The sequence below is a fragment of the Mus caroli genome, chromosome 2 (assembly GCF_900094665.2).
Source record: "Mus caroli chromosome 2, CAROLI_EIJ_v1.1, whole genome shotgun sequence".
Lineage (NCBI taxonomy): Eukaryota > Metazoa > Chordata > Mammalia > Rodentia > Muridae > Mus > Mus caroli.
The window spans coordinates 97,323,859-97,346,178 of NC_034571.1; the positions used below are offsets into that span (position 1 = coordinate 97,323,859).

The 22,320-nt window shown below is 41.2% G+C and overlaps 1 protein-coding gene and 1 non-coding gene across 3 annotated transcripts in view; both read left to right on the forward strand.

Annotated features, from left to right (window-relative positions):
- Positions 1-456: 456 nt before the first annotated feature.
- Fbxo3 (F-box protein 3) overlaps positions 457-22,320 on the forward strand; it is a 33,761-nt gene continuing 11,897 nt past the window's right edge. For both annotated transcript variants that reach the window (XM_021177873.2, XM_021177882.2), the window contains exons 1-7: positions 457-612; positions 2,994-3,083; positions 6,214-6,377; positions 15,335-15,449; positions 18,114-18,318; positions 19,258-19,303; positions 21,817-21,901. In XM_021177873.2, coding sequence (XP_021033532.1) covers positions 509-612; positions 2,994-3,083; positions 6,214-6,377; positions 15,335-15,449; positions 18,114-18,318; positions 19,258-19,303; positions 21,817-21,901 — 809 coding nt within the window. In that variant the 5' untranslated portion in view covers positions 457-508. The remainder of the gene's footprint in view (positions 613-2,993; positions 3,084-6,213; positions 6,378-15,334; positions 15,450-18,113; positions 18,319-19,257; positions 19,304-21,816; positions 21,902-22,320) is intronic.
- Positions 13,123-13,260, forward strand: LOC115030540. Its single transcript, XR_003836122.1, has one exon.

Consider the following 22,320-nt stretch of genomic DNA (forward strand, 5'->3'; position numbering starts at 1 on the left):
TTTTCGTTTTTTTGAAGGACAGTTTTTTGCTTTGTGGGCCATGGAAGAATTATAACCTCCCTATCATTTCAAAGTTGGAGTGCCTCCCCCCGTGTCTCTTTCCCCATCATTCCTTCCTTGCTAAGTGGACAAGGCTCAGAGCAGCAATTCCGAGTACAGGTGGGGGTGAGTGGCAATGGGAGTCCGAGGCTGGCAACAGAGACCATGGATTGGAAATGAAGCAATGGGTTTGGGACCCAAAGGCCAGGTAGGGTTAGTGTGAGATTTAGGGAGCGGCTTTGAGGATACAAGATATAAAATGTGTGGAAGAAGAGACCAAAGACTCAGAACCAGACTGGCAGGGACAGCAGCGCCCCCGCAGGGCTGGCCGCGGGGTGGGCGGGGCATCCCGGGGGCGGGGCTGGGGCCGGGTGACAGTTACATAACTAACCTGTGCTAGCGGCCGCCGAGCGGTTCGGGCGGCGGGGGCGGGGCCGGGGTGGTGCCAGGCTGCAGCGGGCCGGGCAAGATGGCTGCCGTAGAGGCCGAGACGGGGCTGCTGACCCTGGAGTCGCTGCCCACCGACCCTCTGCTGCTCATCTTATCCTTCGTGGACTACAGGGACCTAATCAAGTAATGGGGCGGTGCTCTCGGCAGGGGTGGGAACGTGGAAGGAGGCAGGGAAGGAGGCCCGGGGTCGCTGGCTGGATGTGGGCTCCCTCCGCAGCAGGGTGACTGTAGGGCGGCCGTTATCCCCCGCTGAGCACCCCGGGGGGCTGAAGGAGACTCGGAGGAGCGGTCTGGGCATCCAGGTCTTACTCCTGCCCAGGCCTAGGTCCCCGGGAACTTAGCGCCCTCTCCCTCAAGCCTCGGCTAGGCCGGGTTGCGGAAGAGAGAGGTGGCTCCCTGGTGCTGCACCCCGCGGACCCTCGCTGGCCCTTTGGGGCCTGGTCTAGCGCTGTGGAAAGGTCATTGTCTCGGCCCACGCGCATCCCTGTCGCGCCTGGGGTCCAGGATGACCAGAGCCCTCGTGGGCAGGTAGAACGCGCGCGAGAAGGCCTGCGACCTTCTGACTCTCTGATGCCATCGTGATCGCGGGCAGCATACACTTTGTCTTGTGTCTGCGACTTTTTTGGCTGTCAATTTTCCTTTTTATGGTGGGTGGTTGGATTTTGGGTTTTGTCTCCGACTTCCGGTGAGGCCTTACAGGTGACTGCGGTTACCTTAGGGTTTCCCAGATGACCAGCATTTACTCCAAAAATAAACACTGGGCATGCGAGAATTCTTTCAGAAACCAGGACTGTTTTAGCGTGGAGGGACAAATGGTCCTGCCGTGTGCCCCTTTCTTGTCACCCTCACCCCCTATGTCAGGATTGTTTACATTCCTGACAGCATGGCCTGGGTTTCTTGTGCTTCCGTATATATTTGTGGAGGCTGCAAAATGGCCCTCTCACATGGGGAAGACCCATTTTTTGGTTTTTGCTTGATTACTGGAACCTGAGCATTTATGTCCTCTGTTTTTAGGGGCCTTTAAGAGGTACAGATTTCTTGGAGTTACAGGTAGCTAAGTGGTGGCAGAGATATTTCCTGGGTTTTCTGTTATGGCCTCCACTCGAACCTGCTAAGACATTTGTCTTTCCAAAAAACACACTTCCCCCTACTCAGCCTGTACTAACCCACAGAAAGTTTTTCTGTAGGAAAGGCTGGCCAGCTCAAATGTATTTCGTCTGAAATAGTTTATTGCTCTAACTTCTTATTTAGATAGCCTTCTTTCTTTGCTTGCTTGCTGCCAGAGTTACCTTATAAAGACCAATCTGGCTGTCATTCTTCTTAAAAGCCCATGATAGCCCTGTTTACAACACTGGACCCTGGACTTCTGCAGTATTTAAGGCCCTTATCCAATAGCTTATTATTATCTAAGGCCTTTCAGGCCTCTCCTCCACTATCACATTTTCTCAGTCCATCAGATGGCACAACACTCGCACATGGTTGTGTATGCTCAGCTCCTTGTCCGGAATATTTCACTCTCCTCAATTTAGCAACCTTACTCTCCCACTATCTTCTCCAACTAGAGTTTGTAGTAATAGAGTGTGCACGGCTAGAGTGTAAAGATGTTTATTTTGTATTCATCTGCTCCAGTTTGTTTGTTTTGTTTTGTTGAATGTCTGCCATGTGCCAGTTAAATGTAGGATTACAGTAGTGAGTTAGAGAGAGATGGTCTTTTTTATGTAGCTTGACTACTATAGACAAGATGGAAAGTCAAACAAGTATGTAATTACAAAAGGGGTCAAGTATTGGGAAGGAATATGTATGTTGCATTGGTAAGGAATGTGGAAGACAGGCTGACCAACTCACAGTGGAAGACATGAAGTGTGGCACAGTGCACTTCTGTCCTGGTGAAGGAACAGTATTGAGAGGCTGATGGGTCTTGTAACAATAGTGTGGCCTGTTCAACTAGAAAAACAAGAAAGCAGGTTTTGCTGAAGGTAGAAATGACTAACAGGCACGTTGCATGAAGTGTGGCTGGTGAGACTGTGTAGCCTCTTGTAAAAAGAGACTTTTAGTTCAGAGCTTCCGGTAGGAATCAGAATTTAAAGCTGAAGTGATATGACCCCTCCGTAAACATTTGTGGAAGTGAGAGGAGCTGAATCCTATTTTCGACTACAGACTCATCTGGCATACTGCAGTTTCTTTCTTGCCCATTTCAGTCTGTCCAACTTTGCCGAGTATACAACCTGTTGCCAAGCTCTAACAGTTTGGGTGCATATTTGCTTAACTGTGTTCAGTTGAGCTGTATCAATCTATTGGGAGTCTAATTTGACTCTGAGATAGTATGTTGCTTTCTCCTTATTACTCCCAGGGTAATTGTACTAACTTACACATTAGGTAGACTTTAAACGCTACTGCATTGCAGCTTTGTGGGTAGTAAGTAGAAATAAGAATTAACAATTACTGTTTTAATCTTTGATTTTTATCCCCTCCCCTTTATACTAACTGAATCTGGTTACTGCCAGTTGTTGCTATGTTAGTCGAAGACTTAGCCAGCTATCAACTCATGATCCACTGTGGAGAAGACATTGCAAAAAATACTGGCTGATATCTGAGTAAGTATTCTGTGAACATTCCTTCCTTTGTGGACGTGGTCTAGATTTTTTTAAGAATAAATTTTTTATTGTTGGAGACAGGGACTGGTTCTCTAGTCCAGGCTGGCCTTGACCTTGTGGCAGTCCTGTTTCAGCCTCTTCTGTGCTGGGGTTACAAGTGTGAACTGCCACACTTGGCACTAGAGCAGCGGTTCTCAACCTTCCTAATGCATCGACCCTTTAATGCAGTTCCTCGTGTTGTGACCCCCAACCATAAAGTTATTTTTATTGTTACTTTATAACTATAATTTTGCTACTGTTATGAATCCTAAGGTAAATATCTGATATGCAGGATGGTCTTAGGTGACCCCCGTGAAAGAGTCGTTCAACCCTCAGAGGGGTCATGATGTACAGACTGTGAACTGCTGCACTAGAGTAACTTTTAGTTGATAATGATAATTGCTCATGTCTATGGGGTAAAGTATAACTCAGTGGACATACACAGTATATGATAAGAAGGCTAATTTCCATTTCCTTAAGTGTGTAGTATTCACTGTATTTGGAGCTTTCTGAAACCCTGCTTTTAGTTCCTTATAACATGTTACAAAACATACAGTACATGTATGTAAACTGTAGCCATTGCATACTAACATTTCCCCTTCTAGGTAACTGTTTCCAGTGATGCTTTGAACCCCTTGCCTTTTTCCCCTTCCCAGCTTCTAGTGCAGAATATATAGTTTGGAATCCTGACCTTGGACTACTATAATGCTAGTATATACTGGTTTTCCTTTCCAACCCTAGTTTCTGTTACTGGGTTCAGTCAAAGTTACCATAGTGCCCAAATAAAAACGTAGATGATGGTAAGATTTATAAAGGAGATGTGGAAGGAAAGGCAGGAATACCTAATGTGTTTCTTCAATTATGGGAAGCCAGGGGCACTAAAGTTGGGGAATATATATATATATGTGTGTNTATATATATATATATATAGTTTGTTTTGTTTTGTTTTTTTCGAGACAGGGTTTCTCTGTGTAGCCCTGGCTGTCCTGGAACTCACTTTGTAGACCAGGCTGACTTCAAACCTAGAAATACGCCTGCTGGGATTAAAGGCATGCGCCACCACGCCCATCTCTGGGGAATATATTTTAAAGCTGAAAGTCTTAGCATACCAAGGGAAAAGTTACTAATGACTGTCAAGTACTGGGAGGAGGAGGAAGGGGAATTTGAAGTGTTGAGAAGTGCTCATTTTTTACTTTGGGGCATCACCTGCTATATATATAAAATTGGTAAATCAAGGACCAGAGGTATAAGGATATAGAAATATAGAAACCGTTTCTGTAAATAACTTCTATTTTTTTAAAATTTTTATTTCTGTAAATAACTTCTAAAGGCTTAGAACTAGAGCTTTTTTCTATTTTATTTTTTATCACAAGCTCAGATTTTACAGTGCTGGGGATGGTACTTAGGACCTCACTCATGCTAGGCGAGCAAGCAGTCTACAGTTACTTACACCCCAACCTTGTTGATAATAGCTGCATGTATTTATATTAATACTATATGTTAATAAAAAGGTGCTTTATTCCCTCCTGAAGCCCTTCCCCGAAAACAAACAAAACAAATCAAATGTACACCTGGGATCCAGTGGTCCACACCTCCTCTACACTTGGAGGACTATGGTAGATCCTGAGTTTGAGCTGACCTGAGTTACATACACTGTTTCAAAAGAAGCAATACACCTCTGCTTTATTTTATCCTTCCTTCCTATGTAGACCTTTGATTCTGCATTCCTAGGAGCACTCCTGGGTGCTTTGGCTTTCCTTGCATTCACGTGATGATGTGATCACATGATTACGTGCCTCCTGGCTAGGGCTTCCGCATGTCTCCACTCCTTTCACCTGCTCACCACAGCTTGCTTCAGTTTATTGCCCCTCATGAGGGCTGCTTCAGAGCCTTCCTATGTCTTCTGTAATATTCCTAGTTTGCACCCTTAAATCTATCTTCCTCCCGCCCCCATTCTCAACTCTGTCCTTTCAGCTTCCCTTTAAGCCCTTCAGTGGCTCTGCATTTTCTGTAGGAAAAAAGTCTAAGCCCACTGGACGGTACTTTGAAGTACCCCTTGTGGTTGCTTATCCTCTGTGAAGTTTACATTTCATTCTTTAAAAGACTCATGATTGGACTACTTTTTTGTATTATTTTGTTTTGTTTTCCGAGACAGGGTTTCTCTGTGTAACCCTGGCTGTCCTGGAACTCACGCTGTAGACCAGGCTGGCCTCAAACTCAGATCCTCCTGTCTCTGCCTCCCAAGTACTGGGATTAAAGGTATGTGCCACCACTGCCCGGCTGGACTACTTTTTGAAGGGGAAAAAAAATGTACATTTTTAAATGTTCTCAGTGGCCAAGTGAACACTTAAGAAATGTGTATATAATTAAGCAATGAAAGATGTTAAATCATGTGTTTGTTTTGGTTTATTCTTCTCTGGCTAATCCAATGTAGATGTGCTAGAGCAATGTTATGCCGTTAGATTCTAAATATTCTCAAAATTGGACAACTGCATGTGCCTTTTGTATATTTATAATTGAAGCCAGGTTCCGTCGCATGCGCCTGTAACCTCAGCACTTGGGGATCATAGTTCATGCCAGGCAGAGCTACATACTCTGTTCCAAAAGGTTTGTTTCCAGCTGACACCTCTTTAGAGTAAGTTGAAACTTACTTGTACTGATATACTACTCATATATTTTGTTAAGAACTGGGAAGCTTGAAAAAATTAGGCAGAAAGTGAGAAAATAAGTGACCCTACCATGACAGTAGTAACTATTCGTTTTTTTAAATGTATCATTTCTTGCTATCTAGTTCTCTTTGTATCCAAAAAATAAGTTAAGAAAATAAAAAGGCAGAGTTACCATAAACTCCCAATAAAGTGTGTTGGTTAATATCAAAACTACATGCTAAGCCAGGTTTGTGGTACACATTTTTAATTCTACCATTTGACAGCTAGAGGCATGTGGATCAGAAATTCAAGGCTATCCTTACCTACATCAATAGTCGAAGGCCAGCCTGTACTATATATGACCCTATCTCAAACAAAGGAAAAGAGAAAAAAATGTTAATATCATTTCAAAAGATTTTTTTAATCTTGTTTTTTAAATCTAGGGAAGAGAAAGCCCGGAAGAATCAGTGCTGGAAATCTCTCTTCATAGATACTTACTCAGATGTGGGGAGATACATTGACCATTATGCTGCTATTAAAAAGGCCTGGGATGACCTCAAGAAGTACTTGGAGCCCAGGTGTCCTCGGATGGTTTTGTCTCTGAAAGGTACTGGCACACAGAGTCCCCCGTCCACATTTTAGTTAGTCAAGAAGGAGTAGTTTAAATAACTTCAGATCTGCTGTGTGTCTGACTGACCCAACATCTTCCAGGTCACCATTCACACTTTACTAGCCAAGCAAGCGTAATGCTGATGTTGTTAGAGGGCTTTGATTGGTCTTGGAATCTATATGGCTATTAGAATAAAAAGCTGAACTACTTCATCATTATATTTATTTTATACACACACTCTCTCTCTCTCTCTCACACACACACACACACACACACATATATATATATGTACACACACACACATATATATATATAGATGATGCTAAGATTGTTTGAGAATAACCATTATGATTTATTTTTATTTTTTGCAATGATGAGGATTGAGCCCAAGGTCTCATGCATTTTAGGCAAGTATTCAACAATGGAACTATACCCCCAGTCCTAAAAATGATTGTTATTATTATTGTCATGTGTATATTTTTGTGGTATGCGTGTGTGTACACAGGTACACATGGATGTACATCCATGTGTGGAAGTCAGAGGACGTCACATGTCTTCCTGGACTGTCCTCCGCTCTGTGTACTGAGTTGGGTTTCGTCCTGAGCTCGCTGATTGGGCTAGTGCAGTAGCCAGTTTCCCCCAGGTATCCGTCTCAGCCTCCCAGATGCTGGGTTACAGGTCGGTTGCATCCCATGCTCAGCTCCTATGTGCTTCCTGGGATCCAAACTCCAGTCCTCATGCTTATGTGACAAGTGCTTTACTCACCGAGCCATTCCTCCAGCCCAAGATTATTTTTTAATTGAAAACTTGTATCAATACCCTTTCCTGATTGTGCCTGTCAAATGTTGGGTTTTTAGGCATGGAAGATAACTAAAAGAGTGAGAAAACCTTTTTGTTTGGTGTTTGCAAAGTAGTGAAACTAAGGTTTCAACTGAGGCTGATCTGATCTCAGGATCCATGCTCTCCTATATTGCCTAGTTATGGCTAGAAATATTAATAAGGTATTTCTGTGTGATTTGTTAATACCCATGAGGATACAGTATTACTGCTCATCTGCTTCCCACTTGAAGTTTCCAGACGTACTCACTAGGTGGCGCCATGCACATGCTCTGGTTTTGGGAAGCTAGCGTTGGAATGTGTTCTTCCCGACTCTCATTAGAACCCATCTTTCTGAAATAGCATTCCCTTCTCTTCAGATTCCCACTGTAATGTCTCATGAAAATGTCACTTTCAGAAAAACCATGATGTGTTTATTAGAAGGCAGAATAAATGGTTTTAGTAGATGGAATAGGGTGGGACCCTGGAGTCCCCCGTTAATATCACGACAGCTTAGCCTCTAAGACCTGAGTAATGACATTCACCTAGCATGGGGGTAGTTGCCTCAAGAGGACAGAGACCATCTGAAAATAAGTCTTCAGTGGTGATAAGTAAAATAGGTGATAGTTTATAATAACTGTTACTAAATACAAAGGTAGACACGAAACTAAGTGTTTTAGATCACCTTGTTTACTTCCCAAAAGTCCTGTAAGGAAGATCATTATTGTCTTTTTGTGGGAATAGTATTAATTTAGGGCATAAAAGACCAAATTTACCATCAAAAGGTAAAAGGTAAATTCAGGAATTGACTAGGGGCCTTACTTTGAAAGTATAATCTTTACTTCAGTTGTAATTACAGGGAGAAGACTGAGCCCATTTTGTTTAGACTATCTAAGGTCTCTTTTTTCCGTATGAGGGCATTTAGAGTGTGAGTTGTTCTTTCAGTATAGTTGTTCTTTCTGACAGACTCATACCTCCTTTTTCTTTCATCCTTTGGCATTCCTAGTTCCTGTGCCTGTTGTACATCTAGCTGTCAGATTTCTTGGCCACGTCTGCTCTATTCCTCGGTGCCAGTTTTCAGGCTTGCCAGGAGTTTTGGAATCAGGTTAACTGGGAATATCTACAGTGCTGGGGATGCTGGGAATTTCAGGCTCTGAGTTCTACACCAAGTTAGGAACCTGGCTGCTGACTTGGGCCACAGTCCTCATTCAGCTTTAAGGTTATGTAGGTGTCAGGTTCAAGAGGAAGTTAGCAGCAGATAGGTGGTAGACTTGGGGTAAGGGTCATGGAGCATCCTGAGGTTAATTGTGTATTTTCAAATCATATTTTCCTTGTATATTGGCTTAGAATTGAGCTGGGAGTTTAGTAATCCTTTAAAGGAACAGACAGTAAATATTCTAGAGTTGGTAGAACCGACCCATAGTTTCTGTGACAGAGACCTGTGTTTTAACTCTGCTGTTAGTCTGTTGTTTCTGGGGAACAGCCTTAGACAATACAGAAACAAAAGGGAGTGGCTGGGTTCCAATAAGAAGGATGTAGCCTCTTCAGCTATTATTTACCAAACCCTGATGAATTACTAGTACCTTCACTTCACATCAAATAAAAGATACAAAGAGAGTTTAATAATTAGTAAGCAGAGATAAACCCCAGTCTTGGCTTCTGATAAATCGTCACAGCTTCCTCTCTGAGTAGCCTAGGGGAGAAGAGAGTAGGTGAGTATTTACTGAAAGCAGTAAGGCACTGTATAAATAAATATGCACATGACATTTCCCTCCTTCCACAGTTCTCTCTAGTGGGTGGCATTAGCTCATTGTTTTGGAGAACAAGGTCAGACAGATACACACACACACACACACACACACAAACACACACATATTGAGGGAGGGAGGGGGAGAGAGAGAGAGAGTGTGAGTGAGTGAGTGAGAGTGTGAGTGAGTGAGAGTGAGTGTGAGTTCAATCTCCACAGTAAGTAGTAGGGCTAAGGTAAGAACCAGTCTGGCTTACTGTAATATATTGTCTCTTCTAATCTTAATTTTACTGGAATGTAAATATATATTTCCTTATATCTTTTTGTTAGCTAGGGGTGTTTTTACTTCTTACATATTAAATAGTCTAACATGTAGCACATAGCATACAAATGTTAGCCTCTTTCCCTATCCACCATACTCCTCTTGGCTTTTATTCAGCTTGGTTTCTTTTCTATCAAAGTCTTTATTTTTTACCTTTTCTTTTATATGTGTATGCAGAGTACATATATGTACATGTTTGTGTGTGTGCCCACTTGTGTGCATGTGAAGACCAGAGCTTGATATGCCTCACATCTCCCTACGTTTTTTCCTACCCTTTTGTTTTATTTTTTGAGACAGGGTTCCTCTGTGTAAAGCTCTGGCTGTCCTGGAACTTTCTCTATAGATTAGGCTGGCCTCAAACTCAAAAAGGTCCACCTGCCTCTGCCTCCCACCGAGTGCTAGGATTAAAGGCATTGCCACCACTGCTCAGCCTACCACCCTATTTCTTGAGGCAGGGTCCCTCACTGAACCTGGAGCGCGTTGATTTAATTAGCTGGACTGGTCAGCCACCTCTCGGGATATGGATGTCTGAGTCCACGTTCTAGGACTGCAGTTACTCAGCCCAGTGCCTGGCACTGAAGGGTGCTAGGGATCTGAATTCAAGTCCTCATTCTGGCAGAGCAAGAATTGTTACCTTATATAATTATTATATACTTTACAACATATAATTCATATTCTGTCTATATACACTTATATAAATATATTTATGTTATATAAATAACATATTAGAGTAATTTAGATTTGCAGAGAGTTCTGTATACTTCTCAGTTTTCCTAGGATATCACACTAGAGGCCGTTTATCAGAACTAAACATTGATTAACATTTTGTTACTTTCCCATTGGATTTAGATTTCATCAGACTTTGCACTCAGTCCTTTGTGTTCTCCCCGGATCCAGTTTAAAGCATCACATCACCTAGAGCTGTCACCTCCTTATAACCAGCAGTGGCCTTCTGATTCTTGCCTTGTCTTTTGTGACTTGGACGCTTTTGAGAAGTACTCATGGGTATTTGGTAGAAAATATCTCAGATTGGTTTTGTCTGATATTTTCTTCATGATCAGAGTGGTAGGTTTTTAGGAGGATTCTCTTTACTTGAGATGTTTGCCATCATTAGTGATGTTAATGCTATGTAAATATATTTACAGACCACAGCGTACAACTCAGTGAGTTATCACAAAGTCAGTGCGTTCATGGAAACATTTTCTAGATGTAGTAGTGGTGCCCTATCTGTCCACAGAGGTCCCTCATGTCCTCTTTCACTGAGACAGCACTGTCCTGACGGCCCATCCATCCAGCAGTTTTCTCTCAACTTTATGTAAATTAAGTGGCTAAGTATTTTGGGCAAATTAATTTTATTTTGACTGTGACGCTCAGTGGTCTTTGTTACAGATACAATATATGTGTAGAGTGAGTTTATGTCATTTTACTGTTGGATATGAATATGTGGGTTATCTCTACTTCTGACTATTAGAAATAACAGCTTTTTAAGAAAAGATTTATTTTTATGTGTATGTAGTGTCTTATTTGTGTGCATATCTTCATGTGTACAGTGTCTGCAGAGGCCAGGAGAGGGCATTAGATCCTCCAGACCTGAAGTTAGGCATGGGTATTAGCCTGGCTACTGAACTCCGGTTTTCTACAAGAGCAGCAGCTGCTTTTGATAGCTGAGCCATGCTTCCAGCCCCTCACTAGGAGTTTGACATTGATGTTCGTGAAAGACGTTGGCCTTTAGTTTTCCTTTCTTCCAGAGGTTCTTATTAGGATCTTATATAAAATAATGCTGACCTTAGGGACAGAACTGTAAAATATGTGAGGAAGCACCGGCTCTCCTGTTCCCTGGAAGAGCTTTGGTTACGTTTGCTCTGATTTCTTTTAGTCAATGTGTCAGCTCCCCTTGGAGTTCATTGTGGGAAACTTTTAAATTAAGGATTCACTGTTTAGGTCCTGAGGCTTTCTTTTTTGATAAATTGTCCAGAAAATTGCCTACTATCTGTGTTTTCAAATGTGTTTGGCGTCTTCTCGTGCTTAGGAAATACATAGCAAGACAACCTTTTCATTTCTGAGTTAGTTAGTTAGTGGTCCCCTCCACTCTTGCGGGGTGGGGACCAATCAAATCTCTTTAGGTGGGGACCAATCAAATCTCTTTAGCAGAGAACTGGCTTTTTGGTCAGTCTTTTTTACTGTATGTTTGTTTTTTATTTCACTAATATTTTGATTTTTAATTTACTATGATCCCCACTCCCTGCTGACTTATGTCATAGATTTTTTTCTACCTTTTTTTATTAGACTCCCTAATATTTTAGGGCTATAAATTTCCTTCTAGTAATTTAAGTTTATCTTACATGTTTTTTAAAATTAATTTTGTGTGTATGTTATATACATTTCATGTGTGCATGTGTGCATACATGTAGAAGCCAGAGGCAATGGTGGGTATCTTCCTTAACTGCTTTCTGTCTCTTCTGGCCTCCTCCCCAGGCTCTGCACATGTGTGCAGCAAGACACTTAGACACATGACTATAAAAATACATTTTTCCTTAAAAGTTGCGTTATTTCTCTCAGCCAGAACTGGAAATGACCAAATGTTCAAATATTTGTGGAGATTGGGTTTTTCAGAGGACCTGGTGCCCACAGATCCTCAGGCTCTGTAGTAAGCACCGTCATCCTCTGGGCTACCTCACCTGCTCCTGAGTTTTGTTGTTTTATTTTGTTTGTTTGTTTGTTTGCTCACTTGCTTGTATTGGTTTTTGACACAGGGTTTCTCTGTATAGCCATGGCTATACTGGACCTAGCTCTGTAGACCAGGCTCATAGAGATCCACCTGCCTCTACGTCCCAAGTGCTAGGATTAAAAGTGTATGCTGCTGCCACCGCTACTGCTCACTTCCCATTATTTGTTTATTTTTAAAAAGACTTAAGGTCTAAAGAGATGGCTCAGTGGTTAAGAGCACAGGCTGTTCTTCCCGAGGTCCTGAGTTTAATTCCCAGCACCCACATGGTGGCTCACAATTATCTTCAGTGGGATTGGATGCCTCCTTCTGGTGGGTCTGAAGACAGTGACAGTGTACTCATATAAATAAAATTAATCTTAAAAAAAAATCTAAAATTTCTATCTTATGTGTGTGGGCATTTTATCTACATGTAATCTGTGTGTCATATGCTGTGGCAATTATCGTTGGAGGCCATAAAAGGCCACCAGATTCATCAGAAAAGAAGTTACAGATGGCTCTGAGCCACCCACCATGTGCAAGAGCAGCCAGTGCTAGTGACACTGAGCCATCTCTCTAGCCTCTTCTTGTCTCTATTAGTTCCCGAGAGATTTGGTCAAATTTCCTACTGGGCATTGTTGTAAAGTAGCTCGGCAAGATGCTCAGCCTTTGGGGCTATATTCACATACAGTTATTTCTCCTTGAATATTGGCAGTGATAGAAGGAATCATTTTGATCTCTGTTATTTAATGTATTCTCATTACTCAAATATTATAGTTCAGCTCCCAAATGAACTGGACTTGAACTTGTTAATGAAAAAGAAAAGTATCTCAAATGGACCTAACTTAACTAAGTAAATTCTTAAAAGGCCCTGGGTCCTTCAGAAGGCAGAGAGATTCACGGAAAGTTTCTCCGACTGACTGAATAAGCAAACAAGCTCCTGTGTTGAGGAGAAGGGCTACAGAGTAGGAAAGGTCAGGGGCTTCTAGGCACTGAGAGCCTCACTGAAAAAACTGCACTCTGAAGCCAAGAGATAGGTAAGATGAGCTAGCAGCCCAGTGGACACCAGGGTTCCAACATTGTGGTATAAACAGGGTCAGCTGCACCGCAGCTTCCCACCTGACCTATAGAAACAAACACCACTGTGAGTTCCTGGCTTGGTTTCCTGGGGGGTGGGCTCAGTGCTCTCCACCCCCTCTCAGCTAAGCCTAGAGTAGAGAGGCCAGGTACGCACCTGTGTGGGAGAGGTGCTTCTGCGGAGCCTTGCCTGGGCTGGCCTAGCCTCACATTTACTTGCAAAATAGGCAAACAAGTCAGTATGCTTTAAGCCACACGCAGCAGTGGAAGAGAATGCACTGCTTGTTAATCCACTCTTTTGCCCTTTTAGCGCTGACATTACAAATATATCTCTATTTGGGACTGTAGGTGGTACTTCACTGTTGAGCCTGCTGTCCCTTTTCAGTGTAATTTTATGAGGAAAAAAATTGTGTGTGTGTGCGCGTGTGCGCGCTATGATAGGGACATAAAACTTTAACCTTTCACTATTGTCTTTATGGCCGTTCTATTAGTTCTAATAAAGCTGTTTGATTTTAACTCTCTCTCCTGTGATCTGAGTGAAGCCGTCCTAGCTTTGCTCTCTGTGCCTACATTAAGATGAGTATCTTGGGTGGATTTTTTTTTTTTATTTCTTTGGTGCTGAAACTGAAACTAAGGCCTAACCCATTCTAAGCTCTCCCTCTGCACTGCATCCTTTAGCCCTTGTTCTTTACCTGGTCAGTCTTTCGTTAGATTATTTGACTTATTGATATTTATTTACTAATATTTGAACTTAACCATGCCATTTAAATATGTTCACTCTTTATTTTTACGTTTTTAATTATGTTTAAGTCCTTTGTTTTCCCTTCATATTTCTCTTTTAGTGTTCACAATATAGATTAAAATATGCATCTTTGACTTATCGAGGTCTAATAGAATTTAGTATGTTACCACTTTCTGGACAGTGAAAAAGCTTTAGTTCTGATCATGCCCCTCCCCGTTTCATGGGAGGGTCTTTGGGCTCCAGCTCAGGCCTCTATGCATGTTAGCCCATCACTGAGCCCATCAGAGAGCACCTAGTGTTAAGGTTTGTTTTTTTTTTGTTTGTTTTTTTTTTTTTGTGACTTTAATTTTTAGCGTATTTCTTGTGACTAGGAAACTTGTGACTAGGATCACAGGCTTTTGTCATCACATCTGGCTCTCTGCCTGCTCTCTAGTCAGTTCTTGTTTTTATTGAGACTTAGATCTTTTGAGTGATGGCAAAGCACTATATAGGTCTCAGGGTGATAGTGTTTTCTAGAGATTTCCTGTTGCTTCTGCTGCGAGTCGTCTTGTTTAGGGTTGATGTAATTGGAAAGCCTGGGCGTCTCATCTGTGAGGGCTGGCTATTTCCAGTTCACTTCCCCTGTGTAACCTGGACAAAACCATGCTTGCTTGTTATTTGAACAAGTGCTTTTCTCTTGGTGGACTCTGAACCTTTTTTTTTTTTTTTTTAATCAACCCTATATATTATCTAAAGCTGAGTTTGGCTTCTTGTTTTAGAGTTGGCAGTTGCTTAAAAACAAGGTGATTCCAAATGCCTACATTGGCTCTTGTGCTTTTGTTTGTTTTGTTTCTATTTTTCCTTTTTAGAGTTCACTCCTAGGGCTACAAGCAGTGTGTACCCCATCTGGCTCATTTACTTTGTAGGGTGTGGTGGTGGTGGTGGTTGACTATCTTAAAGTTTTTTCCTTTGTGTCTTCAATGGACTTTTTGCCGTAGTCGTTTAGCAGTGAGAGGCTTGGCCCAGCAAGCAGGGGCAGTTGCGTGGAAGAGCATCACTTCTTTTGGTATTTGTAGGTTTTTCTCTTGGGACAGCTAGAATGCAGGCCATGTTTTCTGATGTGCAATGGAGAATTCAACTTAGTGGCTTCTCACAGCATGAATCTACATCTGTCTACTGCCCTCCACTTCCCATAAAAGGTTCACATTGAACCTCTAGAATGATGTCAGCTGAGAGAACTTCCAGAGTTGTCTTTAAACGAAGTATTGAATATATCAGGTTTGGAAAAGTGAGACAAGGGCTTTGTTATAATGTAATAAATTAATTGTTCATTTCCTTGGTGCCCCTTTCCAATTCTTTGTGCCAGTATTTTTTTCCCACGTTGAGAGGAAACGAACCACTTTGTTTAGTGTTTAAAATTATTTTCCAATTCAGTGTCTGGTATTTTGACAGTATATTTTAAACGGAATCCACTTGCCATAAGATGGTTTCATGGGTTGACAGCTGCCCTATCCTGTCCTGAAGTCTGAGTGTGCATCCACACTTGTGTCCCGGGGTGTATTTGCAGAGGGTGCACGTGAGGAAGACCTGGATGCCGTCGAAGCTCAGATCGGTTGCAAGCTCCCGGACGATTATCGCTGTTCATACCGGATCCACAACGGGCAAAAGTTAGTGGTGCCGGGGTAAGCTGTTTGATGTTTTAGTCATTTTCAGAAATGGGTATTACTTTCTAGAATGAATCAAATTACATTTTATTCATAGTTTTTCTTAGCTATCTTTACTAAACATGTATAAGAAATGTATGTATTGGGGGGGGGGGATTCCTTCCTTTTCCTTATAGCAGTCCATAATGTAATATGTATAGATTAAGTTAAAGTTTACCAAAATAAATGTGACTTATAAAAGCATTATTCCTGCCAGCACATTTTTATGATTAAAGAAAGATCTGGCTGAGAAGGAAGCTGTGGGATGCAGGAGGGGATGTGTATGTGTGTATATTTGTGAGTATATTTGACTGAATGGCTTGATGTGATGTGGTTACTCTGTTACAAGCTAGGTAAAATGTTTTAGGAACTTAATGCACGTTCTGGCTACTATACATGCAAAAAGCATGATTTGTTCAGAGCTGTGTACACCAAACTAAGGAAAGTAGAGTTTGGTCATAATCAAGAACATCCTATAACTGAGTGGCCTTTAAAACCTTTGTACGTTGTATTCACGGAGGTCTTCTTGTTTGGGGTTCTTAGTTGTTGTTGTTTGTTTTTGGTCAATGAAGACCATATAGTAGCCATCACATTTATTCACAATTTTTAAAGCTATAAACTTTAATATGTCTTTTTTTTGTACTTCCATGGAATTAAACTATTTCAAAGATAATATATCTATAAAATACCAAGAATGCAAAAAGAATGGTGCATTGTTCTTAATGGAGCCTGCGGTTGCTCTCTGTGTACTGTGTAGCTGGCCCTGGCTACTGTGTGGATTCTTCTTTTTCCCAACTTTTATCCCCCTTGTTTCCCCCCCTAACACTGAATAGGAGAGAAGAGAGAGAGAGAGAAGAGAAGAGGAGAAGAGAGAATTCATGAATCTAATTTCTTTCCCAACCGTTGCTCCCACTTTCCAGCCCAGCCCCTTTAAACTGTCTCCCGACAGTACCCAACAGTCTGTGTAAACAGTCTCTTCTCCCAGCTTTCCCAACATTAGCAGCTCCCAACTGTAACAACTGAACTGTTCTGTCTGCTCAGCTTCTTCTCCTGGCTCAACTGTCTCCTAACACTATTTTCTGGACCAACTGCCTTCTCTCACTCTACCAACCCCCCCCTCTCTCAGCCTCAGCTCCATTTTTTTTTTTTTTTAATATCCTATCCTGTTTCCAGAAATCCAAGAGGCAAGTAACACCAAAGGTCATAGGGTCAAGCAGTTCTAACAAACAGCTAAGAATTCTTAAAGGGCACGTTGACTAGCAACTGGGGAGCCTTTAAAGGGCCAGGCACACAAGATAAATAACACTACAGTGAAGAATTATGGGAAACTGTTAATGATTTCACCTCTGGGTTGAGTGTGTCTTGGGATTCTCCAATGAGATCCTACTGATAATACAAAGTGAAGTACTCAGACTACAGAGTATCAAGGATGGTTCATCACCAGGCAGGTTAAGTAAGGGGCTGGAGAGATGGCTCAGTGGTTAAGTGTGAGTCCTGCTCTGGTAGAGGTCCCAAGTTCCCAAACCCCCATCAGGCAGCTCACAGTGGCCAGAAATCCCAACTCCAGGGACTTGCAATGCCTCTGCAATGCCTCTGGCACCTGTTCTTGTGTTCTCATTCATTCATTCATTCTCTCTCTCTCTCTCTGTGTGTGTGTGTGTGTGTGTCACATACACACATAGACATACAACTTAAAATAGAAAGTTACTTATCTATCTGTCTATCCATACATCATCCCAAGACGTCAGACTTGGAGAAGACTCTTTACCAGTGACCAGTATTTCTGGTTTCATGAGATAAGCTGAAAGTTGATCCAAGATAAAATGTCAGAAAAGTTATCCCTTTTCCCCCATTAAATTAGCTATTAATATATGTGTATGCATTTATGAATATACATAAGTAGCAAATCGCAGAAGTACTGGCAGTATATAATAAGTTCAGTATATAATAAGTTAGATTTTTTTGTGTTTTTAATTTTGAAGACAAAGTCTTACTGTGTAGTCTGTGTTGGCCTTAACCTCATTATAATTCCTTTCTCAGTCTTTTGAACAGCTGGAATTTTAGGTATTTGCCATTTGCTGAGTGCATCTGAGCGTGTGTGTGTGTGTGTGTGTGTGTGTGTGTTTGTGTGTGTGCGTGCATTTAATTTTAAAATCTAAATCAGAATCTTTCTGATTAAAAGAGTGAATTTGATATATAGAAATGTTAGTGGTTTTGATATTCTTGGTTTAGAATTTCTATGCTAACTAGTTGTTAGAAAGTTTCCAGTGTGTGGCTGGGCGTGGTGACAATTCTAATGCCGATCATCTCAGTTCTCTGGGTGGAGGCTGAAGCAGGAGGATTAACTCAAACTTGAGGCCAACATACAGCAAGTACCGAGCCAGCTAAGACTCCATAACAAGGTTTTGTTGGTTTGTTTTAAATAAAACGAAAAATGTTTGTCAGTATGAAATTATTTATCAAAAAAATGATCACAACCATCCATAACGAGATCTGACTCCCTCTTCTGGAGTGTCTGAAGACAGCTACAGTGTACTTACATATAATAAATAAATAAATCTTTAAAAAAAAATGAAGCATAGCTCTGTGCCTCTGTTTGTGTCTGTTCTGCTTTTGATGGTTTTGAGTCTGTGTTCCCCGCAGGTTGCTGGGAAGTATGGCACTGTCCAATCACTACCGCTCTGAAGATCTACTAGATGTTGATACTGCTGCAGGAGGATTTCAGCAGAGACAGGGACTGAAATACTGTCTCCCTTTAACCTTTTGCATACACACTGGCTTGAGTCAATACATAGCTGTGGAAGCTGCAGAGGGGCGGAATAAGAACGAAGTGTTCTACCAATGTCCCGTAAGTAGGAAGTGTGCTCGATTATGGCTTTAACATGTATTCTGATAATAATATAAAGGTATGCATTGGATTCTTTCAGGGATCTAAAATAGGCTGGAGCATCATATATTTTATTAACTAGAGAACTACTATCTTCACATGGGTTATGGAATACCAAAAGGAAGCTGTGCCACTGGGTCAACAGTACAAGCTCGACAGACATGCTTAGATGGAAAGCTGTTGTTCATGTTAAGGCATTTTAAGTATAAGAAAAGTTAAGGAACTTATTGTCGAAGTCCTTGGCTATAGATTAGTTTTATAACTTGTCTTAGTAGAAATAGACTATATGTTTTCATTTTATTGAGAGGTGTCTTCAAACATTTTATAGACTAAGCCTGAGTATAGAAATTACAACAGTAGGAACTGACAAGGGTTGCAAAAATTTCTTCTCAAGAAGAGACATAAGTATTATCTACCTGTCCTGTTAAGGGCCCAATGGCAAACCGAGGCATGAGTCCACCAAAGTTCACTCTGGATGACCATATGTCATAGGTGAGGGACTACTTATAGGCATGTGGGTACCCCTCTTCCAACTGGCTGCATCTCAGAAGCTCTACCCAGCAGGTATGAGTACTTCCCCATAGCTGAATAGATGGAGCCCAGCCCTAGTCTTCTCTTACCTCTGTATATGACAGGTGGTAGGGAGCAGCTGGATACTCAGGTTCCTCTATGGAGAAAGCTGGGGTGGTCTTTTGTGTGTAGGTAGAGGGGGTGTGGGGGGTGCACCTGAACTTTTCAAGATGGTGGTTGCTTGGCTTAGAAGACAGTTATTCATAACAAGGAATATTTGAGGATTGATTGGAACACTCAGTTTATTTGTTTTATCTATTTTGCTTTATTCCCTGAGATCTAGTAAGGAACAAGAATAGATGTATTTATATCTTTTTTTTTTTCACATAGGACCAAATGGCTCGGAATCCTGCTGCTATTGACATGTTTATCATAGGTAAGAGAAATATAGAAAAGTCACTTTTCCCTTCTAACTGGATTCGAAGAGAGAATGAGTTGGGACAACTTTTGACTTCCTTGAACAGCTGCCATCTTATGCTTGCATTTCTTAATATTTCCTAGTTTATAAAGTTGTGTGTCTGTGCTTCTCAGAGGGGCAGCCTTGGGCTTTCTTTGCATTTTGTTTAGAAAAAAAGTTCATATCCTGTACAGACTTCAGTTTTTAATATTCTTTTTTTTTTTTAATTTTTTTTTTAAAGTTTATTTATTTATTTAATGTAAGTACACTGTAGCTGTCTTCTGACACTCCAGAAGAGGGCGTCAGATCTCTTTACGGATGGTTGTGAGCCACCATGTGGTTGCTGGGATTTGAACTCCTGACCTTCGGAAGAGCAGTCGGGTGCTCTTACCCACTGAGCCATCTCACCAGCCCCCAGTTTTTAATATTCTTTACAGCAATGAGATGCAGAATTGTTCTGCATCTATAGTTCCTATATACCTTTCAGGCAAAGAATTCCCTGATACAGAGCAGCTTGGGAGCGAAGGGGTTTATTTCAGCTTGCAGATCAGTCTGCACAGTGGGAAGTCAGGGCAGAATTCAAAGCAAGAGATTGAAGTGGATACCATGACTGTCATTTGGGNGAACTCTTCAGTCTGTATGGAAGTACAGCTCACCATTTGCTNTTGGTCCAGTCTCATCCTGCTGAAACTCAGCTCACTTGGGGAGGCGTCTTTTGTATTGACTCTGCTTTGTAGAGGGATTTCCGACTTAAACATTTCCCTATACACTCATAATACACAAGATGCTCAGGGTCAGCTCAGTGGTTGACTATGTGTCTCGCATGTACGAGGTCCCAGTTTTAATCCCCAGCACTAAGTAGAGAAATATCTCTTTTAATTTTATCTTCTAATTGGAACCTTGAACAGAAAATGAGTATCTGTTTTTTTCATGCTGTGACATGGTTCGGGTTTCTGATAGACTTCACAGTATCTGAAAAGGTCTCATGTTACACATGCTGTGCCAGCGTTTACATTTAGGCCTTGGCTTTCAACTTATTCTTACTTGAACTCACTCAACTCAGTGCCTTGTTTCTAAGTTCAGCACCCTCACAGTGTCATGCTTGTGCTAATTGTCTTCATGGGCATTTTGGTTAGAGTGTTGTCACAGCTTTAGCCGAGCAGTGCTGGTCTGTTTAATTAAGAGCTTTCTGCTCAGTAAGGAGATTGCTGTTGGGCTCTGAGTTTCTTTCTTTCATTTTCATGTTTTTCTGCTTTGAGACAAAATAAACTATCATTCAACAAATACTAAGGTCTGATAATTAAAAAACATAATTAGTGGTTGAACATCTGATATTCAGTAAAGACCTGGGTTACAGAGAAATTCATTGAGTAATATTAACTAGTTACTAAATATATGCTAGGTATTTAGCTGTACTATCAAGTAAAATGATGATGTTTAATAGTTATTTTGTATTACCTAGAATTTTTAGCTTAATTCATCTCACTGCTTGTCATGGATCCTTTTAGTGTATCAGGCAGACAGTGAGAACTGAATTGATGTGATAATCATGGTTTTCTGCTTTGAGTTGGTCAGTGAGGCGAGGACCATGGTGCAGCTGAATCTGTAAAAATGAGCATCTGGACCACTTTGGTACTAACCTGATGCTGAGAATTTTACAATGTCATGTCTCTGGAAGATGTCTAGACTAAGCCTGGCTTGTGCCAATATTTTGAGTGTATGTCAGGATGTATCTAAGATGAATCCTGATCATTGAGAGTAGGACTCTGATAGCCTTCCTTAATGCTTTTCTCCTAGATGTAGCTATTTCCTTTGTTCTGTATAAGATTAATAGACAAATATTTTCATCACTGTACCAAAATCAATTAATTTGAGTATAAAACAAACAATAACCTACATAGGTGGAAATAGCTGTAGAATTTCCTAACAAAAGATAGGCAGGGGCTGAGGATGGTGGTGGTAGGGGAACACAAAGGAAATAATGTAGATAGAATTGAGAACAGAAGGACTGGAGAGACAGCTCAGAACTTAATGGGCAAACATGAGGATCTGAGTTCAAGTCCCAGTACCTATGTAAAAGCTTGGTGTGGCTTTTGCCTACCATGGGCTTGTGCCTATGCATGTGCCTATGCCTGTCATCTTGGCATTTTATAGGGCAGAGACAGGCTTGCTGGGGCTTGCTGGATGCCAGCTTAGTTCCACATACAAAGGAAAGCCCTGTCTCAAGGAAATAGGTGGAGAGTGATGGGGCAGGGATGGGATGTCTTTCAGCCTCTGCATGTGTGTGCACAAGTGCACACAGATGCACATAATTGAGTATATATCACAGTCATAAGAAATAAGAATTGGGAAAATAAATTTGTCTAATAGAATAGTGGCAAAATTATAACTATTTCTAGTTTTGGTATCATACCTTAAACATAGCAAATTATAGTTGCTTGCTTCCTCTGTTGATTTTTCCCTGTACTTATTCTCCCCCTTATGGTTTATAGGTGCTACTTTTACTGACTGGTTTACATCCTATGTCAACAATGTTGTATCAGGTGGTTTCCCCATCATCAGAGACCAGATTTTCAGGTATTTCAGTTGGGACTTTTGCGATTGAAACAACTGTAAGTCTACTGCAAATATCTATGATGAGATGAGATTTGGAAGGTTAAGAAATGAACTTCACTGTCCTGTATCTCTGTTTCATTTTCATATCAAAGCCAGAACATCCACACATTTAATCAACCAATATTTCTCTTGTCTTGAAAAATCAAGAGGAAAAGCTAAATGTGATTTAGTAGCTTGACAGTAGCTACATAGTTTGTCTTTGCAAGACCATAAAGTTTGCCAGTTAATAGGTTTGTTATGAATAGCAAGTAAACTAACTCCTGGCAAACATTTATTTTCTGTAACTGGGTGTTTTATTAGAGGTGAATATAGATGATACTAGATCATAGTAGCCTTCATGGCAGAAACAGTAGGTTAAGTATATGTCTTTTTTTTTTTTT